Here is a 23,202-nt window from a genome sequence, read left to right as displayed (position 1 = left end):
AAATGGACACATTCTTAGAAAGGTACAACCTTCCAAGACTGAACCAGGAAGAAATAGAAAATATGAACAGACCAATCACAAGTAATGAAATTGAAACTGTAATTTAAAATCTTCCAACAAACAAAAGTCCAGGATCAGATGGCTTCACAGGTGAATTCTATCAAACATTTAGAGAAGCGCTACCACCCATCCTTCTCAAACTCTTCCAAAAAATTGCGGAGGGAGGAACACTCCCAAACTCATTCCATGAGGCCACCATCACCCTGATACCAAAAGCAGACAAAGATACTACAAAAAAGGAAATTACAGACCAATATCACTGATGAATACTGATGCGAAAATCCTCAACAAAATACTAGCAAACAGAATCCAACAACACATTAAAAGGATCATACACATGATCAAGTGGGATTTATCCCAGGGATGCAAGGATTCTTCAATATACGTAAATCAATCAATGTGATAAACCATATTAACAAATTGAAGGAGAAAAACCATATGATCATCTCAATAGATGAAGAAAAAGCTTTTGACAAAATTCAACACCCATTTATGATAAAAACTCTCCAGAAAGTGGGCATAGAGGGAACCTACCTCAACATAATAAAGGTCATATATGACAAACCCACAGCAAACATCATTCTCAATGGTGAAAAACTGAAAGCATTTCCTCTAAGATCAGGAACAAGACAAGGCTGTCCACTCTCACCACTATTATTCAACATAGTTTTGGAAGTCCTAGCCACGGCAGAGAAGAAAAAGAAATAAAAGGAATACAAGTTGGAAAAGAAGAAGTAAAACTGTCACTGTTTGCAGATGACACGATACTATACATAGAGAATCCTAAAGATGCCACCAGAAAACTACTAGAACTAATCAATGAATTTGGTAAAGTTGCAGGATACAAAACTAATGCACAGAAATCTATTGCATTCCTACACACTAATGATGAAAAATATGAAAGAGCAATTAAGGAAACATTCCCATTTACCACTGCAACAAAAAGAATAAAATACCTAGGAATAAGCCTACCTAGGGAGACAAAAGACCTGTATGCAGAAAACTATAACACACTGATGAAAGAAATTAAAGATGATACCAACAGATGGAGAGATATACCATGTTCTTGGATTGGAAGAATCAACATTGTGAAAATGACTATACTACCCAAAGCAATGTACAGATTCAATGTAATCCCTATCAAATTACCAACGGCATTTTTTACGGAACTAGAACAAAAAATCTTAAAATTTGTTTGGAGACACAAAAGACCCCGAATAGTCAAAGCAGTCTTCAGGGAAAAAAACAGAGCTGGAGGAATCAGACTCCCTGACTTCAGACTATACTACAAAGCTACAGTAATCAAGACAATATGGTACTGGCATAAAAACAGAAACATAGGTCAAAGGAACAAGATAGAAAGCCCAGAGGTAAACCCACACACCTATGGTCAACTAATCTATGACAAAGGAGGCAAGGATATGCAATGGAGAAAAGACAGTCTCTTCACTAAGTGGGTGCTGGGAAAACTGGACAGCTACATGTAAAAGAATGAAATTAGAACACTCCCTAACACCATACACAAAAATAAACTCAAAATGGATTAGAGAACTAAATGTAAGACCGGATACTATAAAACTCTTAGAGGAAAACATAGGAAGAACACCCTTTGACATAAATCACAGCAAGATCTTTTTTGATCCACCTCCTAGAGTAATGGAAATAAAAACAAAAATAAACAAATGGACCTAATGAAACTTAAAAGTTTTTGCACAGCAAAGGAAACCATAAACAAGACCAAAAGACAGCCCTCAGAATGGGAGGAAATATTTGCAAACGAAATCAATGGACAAAGGATTAATCTCCAAAATATATAAACAGCTCATGCAGCTCAATATTAAAAAAACAACAACCCAATCAAAAAATGGGCAGAACACCTAAATAGACATTTCTACAAAGAAGACATACAGATGGCCAAGAAGCACATGAAAAGCTGCTCAACATCACTAATTATTAGAGAAATGCAAATCAAAACTACAATGAGGTTATCACCTCACACCAGTTAGAATGGGCATCATCAGAAAATCTACAAACAACAAATGCTGGAGAGAGTATGGAGAAAAGGGAACCCTCTTGCACTGTTGGTGAGAATGTAAATTGATACAGCCAATATGGAGAACAGTATGGAGTTTCCTTAAAAACTAAAAATTGAATTACCATATGACCCAGCAATCCCACTACTGGGCATATACCCAGAGAAAACCCTAATTCAAAAAGACACATGCACCCCAATGTTCATTGCAGCACTATTTACAATGGCCAGGTCATGGAAGCAACCTAAATACCCAACGACAGACGAATGGATAAAGAAGATGTGGTACATATATACAATGGAATATTACTCAGCCATAAAAAGGAACGAAATTGGGTCATTTGTAGAGACGTGGGTGGATCTAGATACTGTCATACAGAGTGAAGTAAGTCAGCAAGAGAAAAACAAGTATCGTATGTCAGCGCATATATGTGGAACCTAGAAAAATGGTACCGATGAACCAGTTTGCAGGGCAGAAATTGAGACATAGACGTAGAGAACAAACGTATGGACACCAAGGGGGGAAAGCGGTGGGGGGATGATTAAAAATAATAATAAAATAAAATAAAATTCCCTTTATGCACCTCACCCAACTGCATCACTCACCAGGTTTCACTAACTCCAACTCCCAAGGTGTCTATGAATTCTTCTGTTGCTTCTCGTCCTCCGCGGCCACCGCCCAACTCCAAGAGGCTGTGAGCTCTCATCCAGGACACAGAAACAGCCTCCTGAGGTGTCTCCCCACACTCATTCTGGCCCTTTGTAACCCACTTGCCATACTGCACCAAAACAGGCAACACAGCCCCGCTCCTGCTTAAAACTATTTTAATTGTTCCCCAGTTCTCGTATGGCAAAGGTCACAGCCTTTACCAGAGCCCACATGTTGTGCACTACTGCAGCCTAAGTTACTGCCCCTGCCCACCCCCCCAACCGCCAGCCAGAGACCTCCTATCCGTTCCTCAAAATGGTTTGTTCCTTCCACCTCAGGACCTTGGCATATGCTATCTCCTCTGCCTAGAATACTTTTTCTTGCCCACCCCCACCTCTCCCACTAATCCCAACACATCCATTAGGACTCAGATCAAATGTGCCTTCCTCAGGAGAATGGGCCTTGATTTCCCTGTTACATACTCACTGCCCCCTCGGAATTCTCCTCGGAAAAACATTAGGACCATAATAATTAAACGCCTATGCAATTACTTGTTCTTTGTCTATCTCCTGCACCAGCCTATAAGCTTTAGGATTCATGGATTCTGTGTTTCTTATTCATACTCTATCCACAGCTTTGAGCACAAGAACTAGTAATACAGTAGGCGCTCAACGACTCTTTGTGGAATGAACATACAAATAATAACTTAAGAGGCCTAGGACTTCCCTGGTGGCTCAGTGGTTAAGAATCCGCCTTCCAGTGCAGGGGACACGGGTTCGATCCCTGGTCCGGGAAGATCCCACATGCCGTGGAGCAACTAAGCCCATGTGCCACAACTACTGAGCCTGAGCTCTAGAGCCTGCAAGCCACAACTACTGAGCCCACGTGCCACAACTACTGAAGTCCGCGTGCCTAGAGCCTGTGCTCTGCAACCAGAGAAACCACCACAATGAGAAGCCCGTGCACTGAAATGAAGAGTAGCCCCCGCTCGCTGCAACTAGAGAAAGCTCGCCTGCGGCAACAAAGACCCAACGCAGCCATAAATAAATAAATAAACAAACACAAATAACTCAGTTAAAAGATGGGCAAAGGATCTGCAAGACATTTCTCAAAAGGAGACATACATATGGTCAATAAGCACATGCAAAGATGTTCAAATCATTCATCATCAGGGAAATGCAAATCAAATCATAATGAAATACCACCACTCCCTACCCATTAGGATGGCTATAATCGAAAAGATAATAACAATTGCTGGTGAGGATGTGGAGGAATTGAAGCCCTCACATGCTGGTGAAAACTTTTGTAAACTAGCTGCAGCCACTTTAGAAAAGAGTCTGGCAGTTCCTCAAACCGTTAAACAGAGTTACTACATGACCTGGCAATTCCACTCCTAGATCTATATCCCGGAGAAATAAAAACACACATACACACAAAAACTTGTACATGAATGTTCACAGCAACATTATTCATAATATCCGAAAGGTTGCAACTGCCCAAATGTCCATCAACTAATGAATGGATAAATAAAATGTGGTATATCCATACAATGGACTATCACTGGGCCATAAAAAGAAATGAACTATGGATACCTGCTACAGCATGAACGAACCTTAAAAGTGGAAGAAGCTAGTCACCAAAGATCACAGACTACGTGATTCCATTTATATGAAATATCCAGAACAGGCAAATCTATAAAGACAGAAAAAAGCTTAGTGGCTGCCTTCAGCTAGGGGTGCGCAGGTGGGGGAAATAGTAAGTGACTGCTAATGGGCTCGGGGCTTCTGCCTGGGATAAGGTTATGTTCTAAAATTGATTGTAGTCGATAATGGCTGGGACCCTGGAAAGGAGGAAATCAGCAGAGCCTCTCAAGAAGGAAAGAAGAAGAAGGAGCCCTTCTTGCACGTTCTAGGATGTCAAATGCTTTCAAGCATGTACTCCCGTAATCCTCGGGTGAACTCTGCATTCCCAGAGCTCAGAGGATTACAGAAGTTATTATACCTACTCTCCAGATGAAGAACTGAGACGTCAAACAACCAGCCCAGTATCATACAATAAGAAGGCTAGAGAGCTGAGCCTCAGACTAGCTCTTCGACCTCTACTGCCCAGTTAAGAAAAGTGAGAGCCTTTCTGCCCTGAAATTCCACGCAAGAGGAGAGAACAGGTTCAAGGACAAGAACAGTCTGTGGTGGTGTCAGGGACCCCTCGGGAGGAGGTGGACGCCTCGTCAAAAAGGGCTGGAAAATAAGTCACTTGCTTGGGCCTCAGTCTCCACCAATCTCTATTCTTGGATCCAAATCTGTGTGTCATATGGCAGCAGGGAAGATAGCTGCAAGTGCACAAATGCCAAAGCCAATTTCAGGCTGGAAGGCTGCCGTCAGTCACCCTAATGCCGCTTCCAAAATAACACCACACAAAATGCTACCTTATGGATGCCGAACAGAATCCCACCTACCACCTTATTAGAGATGGCATCCTGGAACCTCTCACTTGGGGAGGGAAAGGGGACAGGAATGCACACACCCTGAGCTCCCACCACGGACACGGCCTGAGGCACTCGACACACACTGCCTCACTGAGCCAGCACGCCAGCCCCGGGTGCCAGGTCACAATGATCCCCTTGGAGCCACTGAAAGTCAGGTGACTGACCCAAGGACTCAGAGCAGGTGAGCGGCGAGGCCCAATGCAATCACAGGTATATCTGTACAGCCCAGCATCTCGCCTCTGTAACTCAACCAGAAGTATGTCCCGTCTCCCTGTTTTGCCCCTGGGCTGCAAAGAGGTTCTTTTTATTAACAGGATGCCACAGTTCTAGCCTAAGCTCAAGGATTACTGATTCCTTGACTAACCAAAGACCACAGAGAAGACCATTAAATTTTCTTCTATGTTGCATAGACCGGAGGCCAAACTGGTGGTAAGAGAGCTCCTCCCTCCCTGAGAAAGGTGGGTTACAATATCCCTGTCTGCCTCTAAAACCAGACTCCACTTTACGCCCCCGCTACTCCTCTCAACGACTGAGTCACTCTGGACAATTTTCTGAGCCTTTCAGAGCTTATATTTTTTCACATGCAAAATGTAGGCAATACCTACCTAACTCATATGCTTGGTGAGAAGATTAACTGTGATGATACATGAATAGAATATCTAGCACAATCCTGGCATATATAGCAGATGCTAAAAAACAAACACAGTAGCCTTCCTTTTGAAGATACCAGCAGGAAGATAATCCCAAATGGAAATTTTTTTTCAATATATTTGGGGAAATTAAGTTCATTTGATTATCTAATTTTCCTGAATATAGGATGCTATCTCCCTCACAGATAGCAGGGGGCAAAAAACACATGCACACACACAACATCTAGTTTTCCTAATACACAGGTACAAACTAAACTAGCTGGGGCAGATGAGAGCATCTCTATTCCAGCCAAATTGCACAAATCTGCATCTCGAGTACTGTTAATATAATGGCAGTGTCTTTTTTTTTTTTTTTTTTTTGGTCTCTACTGATATCTTTAGAAACCCTTTTCTAGAAATTACAGTTTTGGTGCATAATTTAAAACAATCAAAAGCAATTTTGCTAATGATATATCTAACTCTCTTTGGTATGCACAAAAGCAGTAATTTACTGGTCAGAAAATAAACTTAATTCTCCATTCTGATGCTATGAAGCAGTGTGCACAGCTGATTTCTCAGAGACAAAACACCCATCAGAAACAAGAAGACCAGTCGCTGGAGCCCTACCACAAACACGACCTCTCTCCTTCTCTCCCAAGCCGCTCCCATCTCCCTGCTATGGGAGGGAGGGTTTTACTAAAATCCTCCCCAGGAGGGTTTTAGTAAAAGGTCCGATCAAACATTGCCAGGAGAGTCTGGTTTTTCACAATCTGGCATATTTGATGGTATCTGAGGAGAGGCATCTAGAAAAAGGATCTTGACTGAAGCAAAATGCAGGCATTCACCCACCAAAACCAGACCCTACCACTCAGGCCAGCACAGGCTAGACAGGAGCCTGACCCAGGGAAAGGGCACGGCTGTGCAGTCAGGCCCCTCACAGCTGGCTGACCATGGGCACTCGGGACCTGCTTCCTCATCTTTGACGGGTGTTGTAAGGATAAGAGAATGGAGACAAAGCCCACAGAACGGTACCTCTAAGACACAAAGTCCGTACAAAATAAAACCTAGGTTCTCGTCCCTACCCCTAAAGTCAGGTCATTCCAGTTTTACTGCAACTGGCAAAAGTAAAGGTCCATCAACAGGGGAAAATTATGTAAACTTTGGTACATTCCCCACAGTGGAATCTTAGCAGCCATTACAAGGAAAGATGTTCCTGATGCATAACATGGAACAGTAAGCTACAGACAGATGTACACACATGACTCTGCTTTTATAATGAAAACACACAGATATCATGAGTTATAGATAAATAAGAGAGGGCTGGGATGGGGAGGAGAGAGGGAGGGAGGAAATGTTGGTAAGACTTTGGGGAAGATCAGGATGGACACACACCTCTAGGTAGAGGCCAAGATAAGTACAGGCAGAGAGAGACACCAGACTTTATAGAAATTTTTTAAAAGTAGTGGGATCGGAGGTGATTTTTAAGTTTTTTGTCTATATTTAATAAGTAACTAAGTAAGTAATATGTGGAAAAACTTACCTTTTCGGTCCCCCTGGGGAAGGAGGGAGCAGCGGCCTGCCGCCCTGGCATCCTGCACAAGTTCTCCGGCTGATGCTCGGCGCTGAATACGGCGTCTGTTGGTTTCTCTTCCCAAGGCTCTCTCGTGCCCTCGTGTCTGAATCTGACCGTGTCACCCTCCACAGCCATGGTCTGCACGGAGGCATCTTTCTGTTCCACCTTGGATGCCTCCGCCACCTTTGCTAGCTGGGCTCCCGGAGGCCACTTGAGTTCATCACGTGGCTTGGAAGACAAGTTGGCTTGGATGAAATGTCCGAGTTCACCTCTTAGCTGAACGGCCATCTGCCTAAGTGTCTTCTCCGTTTTCCCGTCAAGGTGTTCTCCCGAAGCTTCCTGCTCTCTCAAGCATGTCTGTTCCAGAAGCAGTTCTCGGAGCACCTTCAGAAGGTCCGGCCTGTTTTTCCAAAAGGGAAGGAAGTGGGAGGACTCAGCTTTCTGCTATGGCCTTGTCACCGACCCACTTTCCTAAGTTTTCCCCATCGATTCTGGCCCAGATTCTGTTGAATTTAAACACAGTGAGCACCTGCCACATGCCAGGACCCACGCCAACTCTGTTATCCAGGTCACCTCAGAACAACCACACCAGGTAGGTACCACGTGTCTCCTTCATGGAGGAGAAGGAGAGAACTGATTTGACGCAGGTGCACAGCAAGTGAGGGGGGTACACAGCTACCTGGATGCAGGCTGGGCTTCGGAAGAGCAAACAGAGGCATAAGGTACGCGTGACAGTTGCAAGGTCCACCCACCCCCCTGGGCCCATCCTTACATTCAGGGGCAAGTATGGCTTTGGATGAATCTAGCCAACCTGGCAGATCCACGAGCCACATGGTGCACAGTCGGTGCTCAGAAAAGGTATCGAATGAAGGGATGCTGGGAACTGCTCTGGATAAAAAGATCAGTGGCTTTGAAATCAGACAAAATGGCTTCAGATTCTAACTCTGTGATTCTTGGAAAGCAAGATGGGTCTTCCTCCACAGGACGCTGAGAGGATTAAATGAGAGCGTATATGGGTAGCAGACGCTTCTCACACCCCTTGCCACACGGCCTGGGCCTCCCTGGGATTTCAGCTGCAGCTGCGTTGACAGCTCTTATAAACAGACAGTCCCTCCGCCAGCGCCTACTGCATCTCTCTGCTGCCTTGGGCCCTTTCCCAGAGCTCTCTGAGCCGGCCAGCAGGGCAGCGGGCAAGTGCAGACCCATGTATGGCTCCAGGGGAAACCCTAACCAGTGGAGGAAGAGAGCTGTTGGGTGAATGTTCCAGTCTCCCATCCTTCAGAGGGCCAGCGCTGACGCAGGGTCTACACCATCCCTCAGAGGGTGGCTGGCAGGGCAGAGGCCCAGCTGCCCACAGCAGCAACCAGATCATAACGCAGCCTTCCTGGCTTTGCCTCCATCCCTACCTTAGTCTCCCTCCTCCCTCCTTCCTTCTGCCTGGAGTCACATCCCAAATAAACCACTTGTACCCAAGTGGTTACCTCAGGCTCTGCTTTCCCAGGAACTCAAACTAAGCCAATATGTAGAAGACTCTGGAGCAGTTCCAGAAGAATCCCTTGTGAGTGTGTTTCTTGGGCCAGACACTATAATGGGCGCTGGGGCTGCAGAAGTGCCTGCAGGGCCTGGTGTTAGAGGCAGATGTGTAAACAAATCACTACTCCACAGGCTAAAAAGAGAAATGCAGGCACTGTGGAAGTCTGGGAAGCTTACAGGCAAGCATCCCAGGGTGTCCAGACTGGGGGTGGCAGGAAGAATGCCAAAAAAGGGCCTCTAGGGTTGATGAGAGGTTAGCTGGGGGAAGGGAAATGGAACCTTCTAAGCATGGAAAACAATATGAACGGAGTCAAGACACACTGTGGAGAGCAGGGAGGTGAGCCTGGAAGATGAGGCAGGGAGACCTCAGCCATGTTAAGAAAAGGAGAGCCACTGGGAGGCTCTGTGTGACGGCGTGCATGGCCACACACGTGCCATGTGTAGAGAATGAATGGAGAGATTGCCCGTCAGGACGGTGGTGAGAGTACACTCAAGAGCCCCTACCATCTGCTCTAAACATACATAAAGGACAGCAAAACAGACAAGACCAAAAAATGGTCAAGGTGCACTACAGGACTCAGAATCAAGTAAGATGTATCCAAAGGTCAGAAACAGAGGAGGAGACCCATTGCCATGATAAAGAGGGCATCCGCAGAAAGCAGAAATTTAACTCCCATGGTTGGAAGAAGACCCAGGCAAATTTCACGCCCCTAAAGTAAGACCTAGAGAGACAAGTCAAGGCAACTTCAAAACCACCGCACGGGGAGGAGCAAGGGTGGCGGGCAGAGCAGGGCTGCTGACAGAAACCACTGTTGCAAACAAAATTCACTATCATGAAAGACAGCAATCTGACAGATGAGAGAGTTCACACTCAAGGAAATAAAAATAATAAAGCAATCTGAAGAAGACTTAAAATAAGTATATGTCAATCATCTAAAAAATAAAGGAGACCCTTCTCTCTGCAGTTTCTCTTGCCTGCATTATTTCAAAAAACCTTGTCAGAGACCGGAACGACTGACTGCCTTAACATACCTTGGCCTCCCCGTCCTCTGTATCTTTGTTATCACTGGAAGTGACAGGTACCCTCATGTTGTCTCCCCACTGAGCCCTCTAAGGGCAGGGATGAAGCCTTAACTCTTATCTGGATTCCTAACATCCAGCTCTGGGGCAGAATCAATTTAATTCAACTTAAACAGCTACAGCACACTGAAACAGGGTAAAAACTAGAAGTATGAAAAACAAAATTAAAACGTGTGGTACATTTTTCACTTCTAATATGGAATCATCTAGACTACACAAACCATCTTAAAATTTAGTAAACCCAGACTTCAAAAAATATTTCTGGTATTTCAAGCATGTTAAACTAAATTTTCCTTCCCTCTCCTTCCCTTAATATAGATTGAAAATAATAACAGTTGCTAGTGAGCTAGCCAAAGGAGGACCATTACTCACTACCAAACAACACACAATAAAATCCAGGAAAGAAGACTTACAAATGGGTAGTAAAAGGTGGTGAAAGAGGCCATCATAATATACTGAAGTGGCAGAGCTGCTAACATTTCAAGTGTTACTCTGCTAGAAACCTGAACAGCAGATTCATTAAGCTATCGCCATAATCAGGACCGTTTTAATGGTTCAGTCCGAGGGTCCTGTCAGAGGCCCAAACGTTGTTTATATACCCTGAGCAGCTTTGCCACATAGAAGGCATAAGGGGAAAGGAACTGACATTTACTAAGCACTTAACGGTGTGCCAGATCCCTTAAATACACTAAATAGCTTTAGTCCTCACAGTAAGACTGAGATGGGGGCTGTTACTAACCCCGTTTCACAGATGAAGAAAACAGGCTCGTGAAGATTCAAGATCTCCCAGCAAAGTGGCAGAGCAAAGACTGCAGATGCAGACCTTTCTGACTCCAAAGAGGCACTGCATTCTTTCTAGTTTTCTAAACTTAAACCTTCTGTTATGATGCTGAGCTTCTAATTGTCCGCACAGTCATTCAAATATTCATTGAGCCTCTCCCATGTGTCACGTAAGGCGGTGGAAATGCATGGTGAAAAAGAATGATGGCGCTGACGTTTCATTGAGGAGACAGACATCCATACAGACACGGGTAACTAAATAAGACAGTGCAAGGCAAGGAGAAATACAAGGAAGGAGGGACGAGAAGGAGGGGAGGAGGGCAGCAGTCCTGAGACAACATGTAGAAGCAGGGATTCTTGTTAGACCAAGTGGTCAGGAAAGGCCTCTCTACAGAGCTGAGACACCACCACATCCCGGGAAAAGAGCGTGCCAGGTAGCGGGAACTGCAACTGCAAAGGCCCTGAGGTGAGAACAAGCTTGGAGGATTGAGGAACAGAAAGGTGAGTGTGAACAAGAGAGGTAGCTGATAAAGACACAGAAACAGGCAGAGGCCAGGCCAAGGAGCTCTGATCTTACTCTAAAGGTAACGGAAAGCCATCGGAAAGCTTTAAGCACAGAAGGAACATAAGCTCATCTAAGTTTTTGAAAGCTGGCTCTGGCTCCGCTGTAGAGAATGGCTACAGAGGGGCAAAAACGGAAGCAGGGAGACAATTTAGAAGGCTGTGCTTTTGGAGTCCAGGCATGAGATGTGACAGTTTGGACTAAGCTGGACTAAGAGGGAAGCCGTAGAGACGTGAGTGGGTGGATTAGGGATACATTTTCCAGGTGGAACAACAGGACTTACTGATAGTTATGAGGACTGTGGAAGCCACACCTTCGGCCACAGCAGTGCTATTAAGTGACTCGTGGAAGAACAGCAGAGAAGCACATTAGAACAGGGGGGTGGGTTTTAAACCAATTAGAGGGACTTCCCTGGTGGCGCAGTGGTTAAGAATCCGCCTGCCAATGCAGGGGACACGGGTTTGATCCCTGGTCCGGGAAGATCCCACATGCCGCAGAGCAACTAAGCCCCTGCACCATAACTACTGAGCCTGCGCTCTAGAGCCCACGAACCACAACTACTGAGCCCGCGTGCCTAGAGCCCGTGCTCCACAACAAGAGAAGCCACCGCAATGAGAAGCCCGCACACCACGAAGAAGAGTAGCCCAACTAGAGGAAGCCCACACACAGCAACGAAGACCCAACGCAGCGAAAAATAAATAAATCAATACATTTTTTTAAATTAAAAAATTTTTTAAATAAAAGAAAATAAACCGATTAGAGTTGAAAGCGCCTGTCAGACACACAGGTGGAGACAGCAAGTAGGCAGCTGACCGTGTGATCTGAAGGGGGGAGTCTGGGCCGTGGGTATGAATTTGGAAGTCACACAGCATACTCTGCAGCCGTGGAGTAAAGGAGGTACAGAGAGGGAAAGGGAGCTAGAACGGAGCTCCGGGACACTCCAACGTCCAGCGTCCAGCATCCGGCAGAGGAAGAGGAGCCAGCACAGGAGGCTGAGGAGGAGAGGCCAGGGAGGGAGAGGAAAATAGAGAGGGGAGCTGTGAACAGAGGCTGGGGAGCGTGGCCACCGCTGCAGGAAAGCAGACACTGGCCACTGGATTCACAACTTGCAAACTGGCGTTGACCTTGATAAGTGAAGCAAAGGGTATGGAAGCACTTGGCCTGAGATGAAGAGGCCTAGGTAACCCCTCACCTGTCCCATCCAACCCTGCCTTCAGACCTGGGCTTGGTCAGCTACTCGTGCTACATGCGTTCTCGGGACGGGTCACACTTTGTACTGATCATCACTCATTTCAAAATGAGCGCTCAGCACCGCCCGGCAGCTTCTCTTCTCCCCGCCCCAGCTGACGACCTTGCCCTGCTCAGGGGAGGGGAGCGCGGAGGAAGCAGCCGCGAGTGCCCATCCGGAGGGACCAGCATGTGCCCAGGTTCTGAAACGAGATGAAAGGGGTCTCGTTCCAGGGACTGGAAGGACTGTGTTCCAGGGCCAGAGCACAGAAAGCAAGCCGGGGACAGTGTGAACAGAGCCAAAGGAGGGGGTCGCCAGATCACACGGGGCCCGGCAGGCTGTGCTAAGAACTCTGGTCCCAAGAAAAGTGGAGCGTCTCCGAGGGGTCTTAAGTAGAGGAGTGACTTCACTGCATTTTAAGTAACCGCTCTGGATACAGCATGGAAAACAGACTGGAAGGGGGACGGACGGCTGCAGGGGACTAGTTAGGAGGCAACTGCGGGGATGCCGGAGAAGTGCGACGGAAGCGAGGAGTGGAGAGGAGGAGACAGGGATGGGAGAAGCGCATGTGGGTGGTGGAGGGTCAGGACTTGGGTTTGGGAGGTGAAGGGAAGGGGAGGATCAAGGAGGACCCGGGGGGCTTCCCTGGTGGCGCAGTGGTTGAGAGTCCGCCTGCCGATTCAGGGGACACGGGTTCGTGCCCCGGCCCGGGAAGATCCCACATGCTGCGGAGCGGCTGGGCCCGTGAGCCATGGCCACTGAGCCTGTGCATCTGGAGCCTGTGTTCCGCAGCGGGAGAGGCCACAACAGTGAGAGGCCCACGTACCACAAAAAAAAAAAAAAAGGAGGACCCCGGGTTTCTGTCTGAAGCCCACAGACCCAGTCCCTCTGTAACACAGGATCTGCCTGCAAGCACCAGCCGCGTCCTCTCCCCTGCAGCCCGCACACCCAAGTCTCCTTGGCTCTTTCTCTGCTAACTTCTTCAGACGCCTCGCCAGCTCCACGCTCTGGTGGTCCCTTACCTGTCCCTTCACCATGCCCAGAAGAGCAGACCCAGGTTTTTAGGAGAGTTAGTTTCTCTGCATCTACTAGGTATGGCTCAAGAATGTAATACTAGCCTTGAAAAAAAAAAAAATCCCCAAGGGCTCCCCTTTTAGAGTTTTTCAAATGTCACACCTAAGTTTAGCTACAAAGACTGAAACACTTAGGTAATAAATCCTAAACCATGTCCTCTAGGGAATGGGGCAAACAAACCAGAAGCACATGAAGAGAGGGTTGGGAACCAAACACACGGTGAAGACCACGGGAGAGCAGGGCCGGCCAGCCCGTCCTCCACGAGCTGACCCTTCACTCCAGCCCCGGTGAACGAGTGCTCGGCTTGGTCAAGTGCAAGACAGCTAATGAGGCTACGGTGCTTCCTTATTCCATGCCAGTGGATGGGTAAGTTGAATCAGATTTACTCCTGGGGCCCAGCTACTCTGCTAGCCTGTTAGGCCCCAGGGTGGACGGCTAGAGGGTGGAAGAGCTCAGAGGCCTGAGTCTCGGGCCTAAGCCTGTCGCACTCCACACCAGGGTATCAGACGTGGGCTCAGTGATGAACACAGAGGCCTGAATCACGGGCTGGCCGACGTATCTTGCATATGGTATGAACCTTACCTGAGGGTAACGGGAAAGGGTAGGAGTAACTGGCCAGGCACATTTTAAGCAGTAATATCACCAAAGCCCCACTTAATACCAACCTGGATCCATATGTACACACATTATTTCATTTCATCCTCACAAGATCCCTACAGGGTCGATAAGTATCATCACCCCCCACTTTACAGGTGAGGAAACCAAGATGGGGAGATAAGTCACAAGGTCTAGACGGTACAGCTGGACTGGAGCACAGGTCTGTCTGACTCTAATACCCTGCTTTTTCGGGGGATCAAAACACCGAACTCCTGGAGAGACTTTCTGGGCAGAAAATTAGTGTTTCCTTGGCCAATGAGAATCCTAGTTACCCAAGCGGTCTTTTTAAAAGACCACAGCTGGGCCTTCAGGAGGGCCCTCGGAGCCGTGACCCTGCCGTCCTGGGGCTCAGCGGTGCACCATGAAAGGCAGCTGCACAGAGAGCAGGATCAGAGCAGCAGATCCCGGCCAGCATTTAAGAAAGCCTTTTCTAACACTAGAACTGGCCCACGATGGCCTGGAAGCCGATGGAACAGACACCTACAAGGGAACAGGTAACTGAATGGCTGATGTCCCAAGCTTGCCTGCAGAGTGTCAGCCCGTAAAGCGCTTTCTTTAAAACTGTAATGAAGTTTACATTTTCAAAAATCAGGAGATTGAGCATACAAATTCTGGGCTTCTACTGAAAGACTAGAAGCTCTGAGGCCACGTGCTGGCATGACAACAATGATTTGGGGCTGAAAAGCTCCTCCCTGCCAGGAGGGAGCACGTGGGCCCCAATTCCCTGCACTCCCACCACAGTCCATTGTACTTTCTCCCAGGTCACATCACCCAAGTGCATTCCTAGGTGGTCCTCAGAGAGAGCGAGGTGCATCTTTTAACTCTTAACACAGGAGCCCCTGATGCTGAGGAAATCCTCCATTTCTCAAGTGTCATTATGGTCACCCAACTCCCTGTGATAATATACCAGAACAGCCACTGGGCGTGTCCCCCTAGCATGAGGACTCATGCTAGAAAAATGTTAAGCAGATGTCAGGGGCTGGGGAGGGTAGCCTCCCGGAGCTCACAGAACACTACCATCCTTTTTCAGCTGAAAAAACGTCCACAAGGCTGAACCCACCAAGGACATGAGAACTACTAGGCTCCTGCTAGCCGTCCTGGGTGGTGGTACCAGCTCCCTTTCTCTGTCTGTGCTGGAGGAGAACGAAAGGTTTCACTGAACACATGCCACATGCCAGCCATTCTCCTTGAACAGCATTTTTTCCACTCCTCACAGCAACCCCAAGAAGTGGTCAGAGAAACAGAGGCACTGAGAGAGGAAAGCAAGCACAGCTCCTTCTGGCTCCAAAGCCCAGAGCAGCTGCTACAGTGGCCTGGAAAGAAGGGAAATCTGCTCCTAAAGGACTAACTTTAAAAATACAAATGTACTGAATATTTCTCCTTTTTTGTTTAAAGGAAAACAACCTGTAGTGTTTCCTCACATAGGAAAGACTCTCGGCAGATATAATGAGAAGGGAATTGTAGTTCAAGCTCAACAAAAAACAGCAGAGTCACAAGTACAATGGCAGTTTTTTAAGCTGTTGTAGAAAGTGGAAGGGATTTCGGGAGGGCTGATTCCTCGCGCTGACAGCCAGGCAGCCCTTTCCGGGCTCCCAGGAACAATTGTGAAGGAAGCTTTCTCTCTCCTCTTTATGCTGGTCTTGCATGCGGCTTTGCTGAATGCGGTCCCCTCGCAGCCAAGGCAGGCAGCCTAATTACTTAATTGCATGACTGGCAAGATTCCTTCCAAGCCATTTCGGGAGCTCTCCCAGGTAAATTACACAGCACCAACATCTAAATCCATTTAGCAAAATGAGTTTGTTCTCCCCTCAAACCAGAGACAACTGCAGTGCCTGGGCCCCATGTCTACCTGGATTCCAGTAACCATATGGCCTTCTCGCTGAAGAGCGGGGCAAGCAGGCTCAGGAGTTCGCCTTCTTCCAGACTCTGGTCTCCGGGGCAGCCGGATTTGTGGGCTCCGTCGGAGTCTAAGATATTGGAATCTGTGTGCCTTAAATATCCATTTTTGCAGCCCCCTTTGGAATTGACCTCCATAATCTGCAAATCAAAGTATGTGGTCAGATAATGGACTACAAAGGAGGGGAAGGGGGTTATGTGGAAAAGAGAGAAAGGATGGAGACAAACAGTGATGAGTGAGGGCAAGTAAACCCGAGAGAAAATGAGAGGGGAGAGGGAGGGTGCACGCGGTCCACACACGCTCATCTGACGGCACGGAGATGTTTACGTCACTTCCTCTCACCCTCAGTTTCCTCATCCGTAACTAGGCACAGTAACGCCACTTCCCATGGCGGCTACGAGAACAAAATGAGATGGCTGGCCCACTTAAGTTCCTGGCGCAGTGTCTTACCCGCTACAGCTCTGTTCCCTCAGCCCACGGCCTACTTCCTGTAAATTCTTTCTAAGAAGGGTCCGGAACATTGTTAACTGCCATTAACAATGCTTTGGACATTTATTATATGCTTCTTGCAGTGTATTCTCCTCATTATATATCAGAAAGCCAACCTCTTTACAGACACATCCTAATTACTGTGACTTTGATTTGTCTCATCAGGACGGTGGAGAGTTCCTAATTCCCATGGAGACGTGTTCTTTACAGATCCACCTTCTTGGGTCACTGAGGGTCCCAGAGGAGTGGTACCAAGGAAACATGTAGTTAAAGCCTGTGCTGGGCATGTCTTGAGGTGCTGCAATTAGCATTCTTTCTCCCGCTTTCCAAAGCTGTAAATTTCTTCTACCAGTCTATAAATAACTCCTCTTGACTTCATTACTGCTGGTGATATACACACTGGCCATCACACCCCTCTCTCCACATGTGTAAAATGATGAAGATTTTTAAACGGAAGACAAGACCCACACAGATGAGCTGTCATTTATAGGGTCTTGTTTGCCACCAATCTAGTTATTAAATCCACCTAAATAAGCAACCTCCACGGAAGGAAAAGTCTAGAATATAATAATAAAAAGAGCAATTGCTACCATTTACTGAGCACTTAGTACATACCTTCTATTTAAATATCACAGGGAGTGGTGTTATTATCTTCACTGATGGGGAAACTCGGACTCGGGGGTTAAGCAAGGGTTAACCCAAGGTCACAAAGATCGTGACCAAGACTCAAAATCAGACCTGATTCCGGAGCCCCCACTTTTAACTGCTTTGCGCTCCAAAACGCGCATGAGAATGATCTCTCACTCAAGATTCCACGAACCTGAACACCCTGAAGGCCACAAACGCCCAACCTGCAGCCTCCTGTCTCCCACCACATCCCAGTCTTTACGGTTCTTTCAACCCTGGAGAATATTTGCTCCAAATGTTCACCTCAGTGTGCCTGGAGTGAAATTCTCAACAACGCCCAGATGACACTAAGCTGGGTTTCAGGTTGGGACATTGCAGACGGACCCAGAGGAGGAAAGTCTGGCTCTATCAGTGGTTCCTTACACTGCACACAGATGACCTGGGAGTTCACAGCAGTCCAGAGACAAGGGCTCTGGTCCCAACTCTGTCACTGCCTTACTCGGAGCCCCAGATAAACCATCTCCCCTCCTAGGCCTCAGTTTCCAACGCGTAAAATGAATGCGTTGGGTCAGAGCTCTAAAGAGCTGCCCAGGTCCAGTGTCCAATGCCTGCGACGCTCCTGTAACAGCCTCGTTTTTATGTGCAACTATATGTTTGTTTTCCTGGTTCATGACTGGCTCTACCACCACGTCTGTAACTCCCAGAAAGGAACAGACCTCCTCTCTTTGCTCCCCGCTGGCACACGGCAGGCACTCCACACAGATGGAAGGAACAGAAAACCCGTCGGACTCGTTCCAGGCTGGAGGCGGGCTTGGGCACAGAGGGGGCAGATGTTCCTACCTTGCTCCTCTGATCCAGACACTCGCCACTCAGCAGATTATTCTTGTCATCCTCTCCACTTCTGCTCGAGTCCTCGTCCTCCTTGCTAGCCAGAAGCTACATGGAGCATGGAATGGTGTGAAAATGCAACCCAAAAATGAGTGCAGCATGAATATGTATGAAGAAGTCGGTGATGTCTTTTTTAAAAGATGCAGAACAAAAAACAAACCAAAAAAAGAGGCAGAGACAAATGCCAAAGCCATGAAATAAAAATTAGCCAAAGTCAGAGCTGCTAGTTCTGGCAAATCACACACAGCTGCCTGGGATCAGGCATAATTTAAGGACAAATTCCCCAAGAAATAAGTAAAGCCATTTCCCCCTGCCCTCGCATGGCCTTCCTGAGCTGCTGGAAATTGACTGTGCTGGCCGGTGTGCTGCTCCCATCCCTGCCATTGCTGAATTCACCTTCAGATTATACAAAAGTAACAAGATTTTGGAAAACAGCTATTGATGGAATTGAAACTATCAAATAGCGAGAAAGCAGTAAATGAAATTTATGGTGTGCCCAATTTATGCATCCCTTCTATTTAGCACAGGGGATAAACCTCTTTTTGGACTGTCACACATCTGAGATGGGCAGTCTCAGCCGCACTGCCATTTTGCTGACAAAAAAGTCCTCATCTCTAATGAGTATCAAGCTTCCTTGACAGTAACTTTATGCTTTTGAAAATGAAGGAGAGTTATTTCTAAAGACTGAGTAAATCTCTAATGCTCTAAAGAAGTGTAAACCCCAAAGCTTCTGCAGTTTGCATTCTACAGAACAGACAATTCAGTGTTCTCAAAAGGGCCAGGGCTTCCCTGGTGGCGCAGTGGTTGAGAGTCCGCCTGCCGATGCAGGGGACACGGGTTCGTGCCCCGGTCCGGGAAGATCCCACGTGCCGCGGAGCGGCTGGGCCCGTGAGCCATGGCGGCGGAGCCTGCGCGTCCGGAGCCTGTGCTCCGCAACGGGAGAGGCCACAACAGTAAGAGGCCCGCGTACCACAAAAACAAACAAACAAACAAACAAACCAACAAACAAAAGGGCCAGATCTCAGCTCTCTGGAAGAGGGAAAATTCTAGGCATGAGACACCCGGATTAACCAAATAAAAAGTGAGAGGGAAGGTAGCCAACGCTGTTTCAAAAACTGTACCAAACCTCATCTCACCAATGAAGTAGTGACCACTGCACCAAAGCGTTAAAACATGAGCTGAGTCCCAGCCGCCTGCTGGGCATGTTGTACATATGACATATCTAAGGTTCTATCTCCATACCGTGATTTCATGAATTCCCACATTTAGTCAATCACCCCATAATTTTCCTAGCCCAAGTTAAACTTTTCTGATCTTCCTTCCAAAAGAAACCCTTTTTTGGAAGAAGAAAAACAAAACAAAGCAAACTGACTTCACGAAGTCTTTTATAGAAAACTTCCCAGGATCAGAATACATTCAACCCAACCATCCTAATCAGGATCAAAGAGGACTGATGAGTCTACAAATCTTACTACACTATCAAGCATTCAATAGGCTAAACATGTGTAAGTGTATTTCCTAAGGCATAAAAGTTTCTAAATATGGATGAGGAACTTCTCTCCCTCTGTTGGTTTCTTCCCTCATTATTAAAACATGCTCAAGTTACCAACTAGGACAATCAAATTTGTTGGCGGGAGTATAAAATGTTAAAGTACTTTAGAAGAAGTACTGGCAATTTCTTATAAAGCTAATAACCCTATAATCCAGGAATTCCCCTCCTAGGTATTCATCAAGAGAAATGAAAACGTATGTCCACATAAAGATTTGTATATGCATGGTCACATCAGCTTTTATCATAATAACCAAAACCTGAAACAATCCAAATGTACATCAATAGCAGAATGAACAAAGAAATTAGAATATATCTATACAATGGAATACTACTTAGCAATAAAAAGGAACAAATTACTGATTCACGTAACAACATGGATGAATCTCAAAAACACGCCGAGTGAAGGCAGCTTCACACAGAAGAGAAGATGCTTTATGACTCCGTTTCTATGAAAGTTTAGTACAGGCAAAACTAATGGTGGAAGAAAATGAGAAGAGCGGCTGGAGCGGGGGCGAGTGGGAATCGACTAGAAGGGACACGAGGGATCGTGATAGAAGTTTGGGTGACACAGGTACATACGTTTGTAAAACTTAGCAAACAAAGACTTACGACTTCTATATTTCATCGTGTGTAAATTTAAACTTAAAAGAAAAAATAACTATAAACACATATTGAAGGAAAAGATACACATGTTGAAGTATTTAGGGGGAAGCATATTGATGTTTGTGATTTATACTAAAATTTATCAAAAAGATATGATGGCTGGTGGGAACGGTTAATAGTAGAATCTAAGGGGTGAGTATATGGGTGTCTACCGTGAAGTTCTTTTCACTTTGCTAGAATTTTTTCATAATAAAATGCTGGGAGGCATGGACTACCAAACGTAAGGTAGATAGCTAGTGGGAAGCAGCCGCATAGCACCGGGAGATCAGCTCGGTGCTTTGTGACGGCCTGGAGGGGTGGGATAGGGAGAGTGGGAGGGAGGGAGGGAGACGCAAGAGGGAAGAGATATGGGAACATATGTTTATGTATAACTGATTCACTTTGTTATAAAGCAGAAACTAACACACCACTGTAAAGCAATTATACTCCAATAAAGATGTAAATAAATAAATAGATAGATAGATAGATAGATAGATAAATAAATAAATGCTGGGGAAAAGCCACTCTCATCTGGAAAAAAGCAAAGTAACTATGTTTTTCCTTCCTGGTTCATCAGCAGCTCTGGCCACTGAGTGCTGCCTGCCTCTCTCCAAGCTTCTTGAAAGAACTCTCCATCCTCACCTTCTGCAATGTGGCTTTTGCTGCCAACGCTCTCCAGAAACTGCTCATGAAAGCTCCCCAAGACCTTCTAATGCAGGAGATGGAACCAACCCTCCTGGGATCAGGGAAGAGGCAGCGAGGTGCTCCTCCCCAACCCCGTGCATCAGAGAAGGGTCTCCCTGAAGTTTAGCCAAGCAGAGTACTGTTAACCCATGTCATTCCAGTTGAAGCAGCAAAAGCATTCAAGCTATTCTTCATTTCCAGAACCACAACCACACCGTGACTCAACAGACTGAAATAAAAATTCTCTTTCATTTCTCTTTACCTCTGCTGACGTGGTTAAAATTAAAAGTCAGTTTCCAGCAATGATCAAGAAATTCAATGCTGCGGACACAGAGAAATGTCCCACATGCCACGTGTGACTTATCAGTTTTCAAAGGCAACATCCCAGAGAGACCGAAGCGTCACTGCAGGTGGGCTCTGTTTAGGGCCCACCACCACCTGGAGAAGTGCCCCATACCGCCAAGCGCCCACCGGCTCTTCCTTCATTTCCCCACCTTCATCACTCCTCCATCCCCCACCACGTGGCCTCGGTCCCCCTCACTCTGCGGAAACTGCCCAGGTCACGAACGATTTCCCAGCCGTTTTTCTCGTTTCCTCAGAGTACGTGACACTGTAAGCACGCCCCCCCTAAGCATCGCTCCCTAACAACTGCACTGGCCTGGTTCTCCCCCTGCCTCTTGAGCTACTCTTTCTTGACCTTTGCAGGCCCCCTGCTTCCTCCAGGAGGAAATTCCCTTGACCTCAGAAGAGGAGGCCGGGCCCATCTCCACGCCCACGTGCGCTCCTCCAGGCCCTCGCCAAGCTCCGCTTCTCTGCCTCACGGACTCCACGGGGCAGGGACCGTGTCTGTGTTCAGTTTTAACACCAGGGCCCGGTGCTCAAGACAACACTGCTAAAAGGACAAACAAATGAATCAAGACTTTTTTCAAAAGGACAGCTGGAACCAACAGGTTTTCAGGATTACCCCGGTCTTGCTACTCCAAGTGTAGTCTTTGGAGCAACGGAAGCTTGTGAGAAATGCAGACTCCCGGGCCCCGTGCCAGGCTCACTGAGCCAGAATCTTCACGTTAACAAGGTCCCCAGGAAATTCACACGCACGGTAAACTTTAGAAGCACTGCCCTATGGTGTTGCTAAAACAACACTGAATAGAGTCAGAAAAGGGTTTAGTTCCAACTCTGCCGCTAATTTACTAAAAAAGTAAAATTAAAATAGCTGTGTTTTACATATTGAGTGCCTACTACATGCCAGGCACGGTGCCAAGGGCTTTATAAATCGGGCACAACTCATAATAACTTATGAAGTCAAAATGTTAGAAACTTCCTCCTTTCAATGAAATTCAATCTGCTTCTGACAAACCAATTTTTTTTTTTTTTTTGCGGTACGCCGGCCTCTCACTGTTGTGGCCTCTCCCGTTGCAGAGCACAGGCTCCGGATGCGCAGGCTCAGCAGCCATGGCTCATGGGCCCAGACACTCCGCGGCATGTGGGATCTTCCCAGACCGGGGCATGAACCCGTGTCCCCTGCATCGGCAGGCGGACTCTCAACCACTGCACCACCAGGGAAGCCCCCTGACAAACCAAATTTTATTCTGTTGCTAATAACAGATGGTAACAAGCACCTTCTACTTCTGAGTACCACTTCTGTCCTCTGAGTCACACAAGGTCTATTTCTTATTCAAAAGGACAGCCCTACATATATCTGAGTTCAATTAAATCATGCCCCTCAATCCATGTTTCCTCTCCATGCAAAAAAAAAAAAAAAAAAATCAGTTTTCTAACCATCCCCTAAAAATGACAACATAAGTAAATAATGACAGCGACTAACCATTTCTGAGCGCTCGCCCACGAATCCCACCCCCCAGGGGTGACAACTGCACGTCACACAGCTCATGGCTTACAATGCTCACCACCACCCCCCCGACTACAGTCCGCTCAAATCACTCCTGAACGGCAATTCTCAACCACACCGTTCTGTAATACATAAACTATAACCAGTAAATAAATACAAGGAAATAGGGGCAACCTCATTACAGATTTTTTCTTTTTTTTCTTGATGTACTTTAAAATAAAAGGATGCCTGT

At 46.7% G+C, this 23,202-nt stretch overlaps 1 protein-coding gene across 6 annotated transcripts in view; it reads right to left on the bottom strand.

Annotated features, from left to right (window-relative positions):
* CDK5RAP2 (CDK5 regulatory subunit associated protein 2) overlaps positions 1-23,202 on the bottom strand; it is a gene marked incomplete at its 5' end in the record, with an annotated part of 184,507 nt that overhangs the window by 55,153 nt on the left and 106,152 nt on the right. For 3 of the 6 annotated variants that reach the window (XM_079706153.1, XM_079706157.1, XM_079706154.1), the window contains 3 exons: positions 7,396-7,828; positions 16,192-16,379; positions 18,196-18,291. The exons of 1 other annotated variant lie outside the window; for it this stretch is intronic. In XM_079706153.1, coding sequence (XP_079562279.1) covers positions 7,396-7,828; positions 16,192-16,379; positions 18,196-18,291 — 717 coding nt within the window. The remainder of the gene's footprint in view (positions 1-7,395; positions 7,829-16,191; positions 16,380-18,195; positions 18,292-23,202) is intronic. 2 more of the 6 variants (XM_079706155.1, XM_079706156.1) reach the window with 1 other exon arrangement.

This window comes from Hyperoodon ampullatus, assembly GCF_949752795.1.
Source record: "Hyperoodon ampullatus genome assembly, chromosome: 6".
Taxonomy (NCBI): Eukaryota; Metazoa; Chordata; class Mammalia; order Artiodactyla; family Ziphiidae; genus Hyperoodon; species Hyperoodon ampullatus.
The sequence above is the reverse complement of the archived record's forward strand: the minus strand, read 5'-3'. Positions and strand labels throughout refer to the sequence as shown.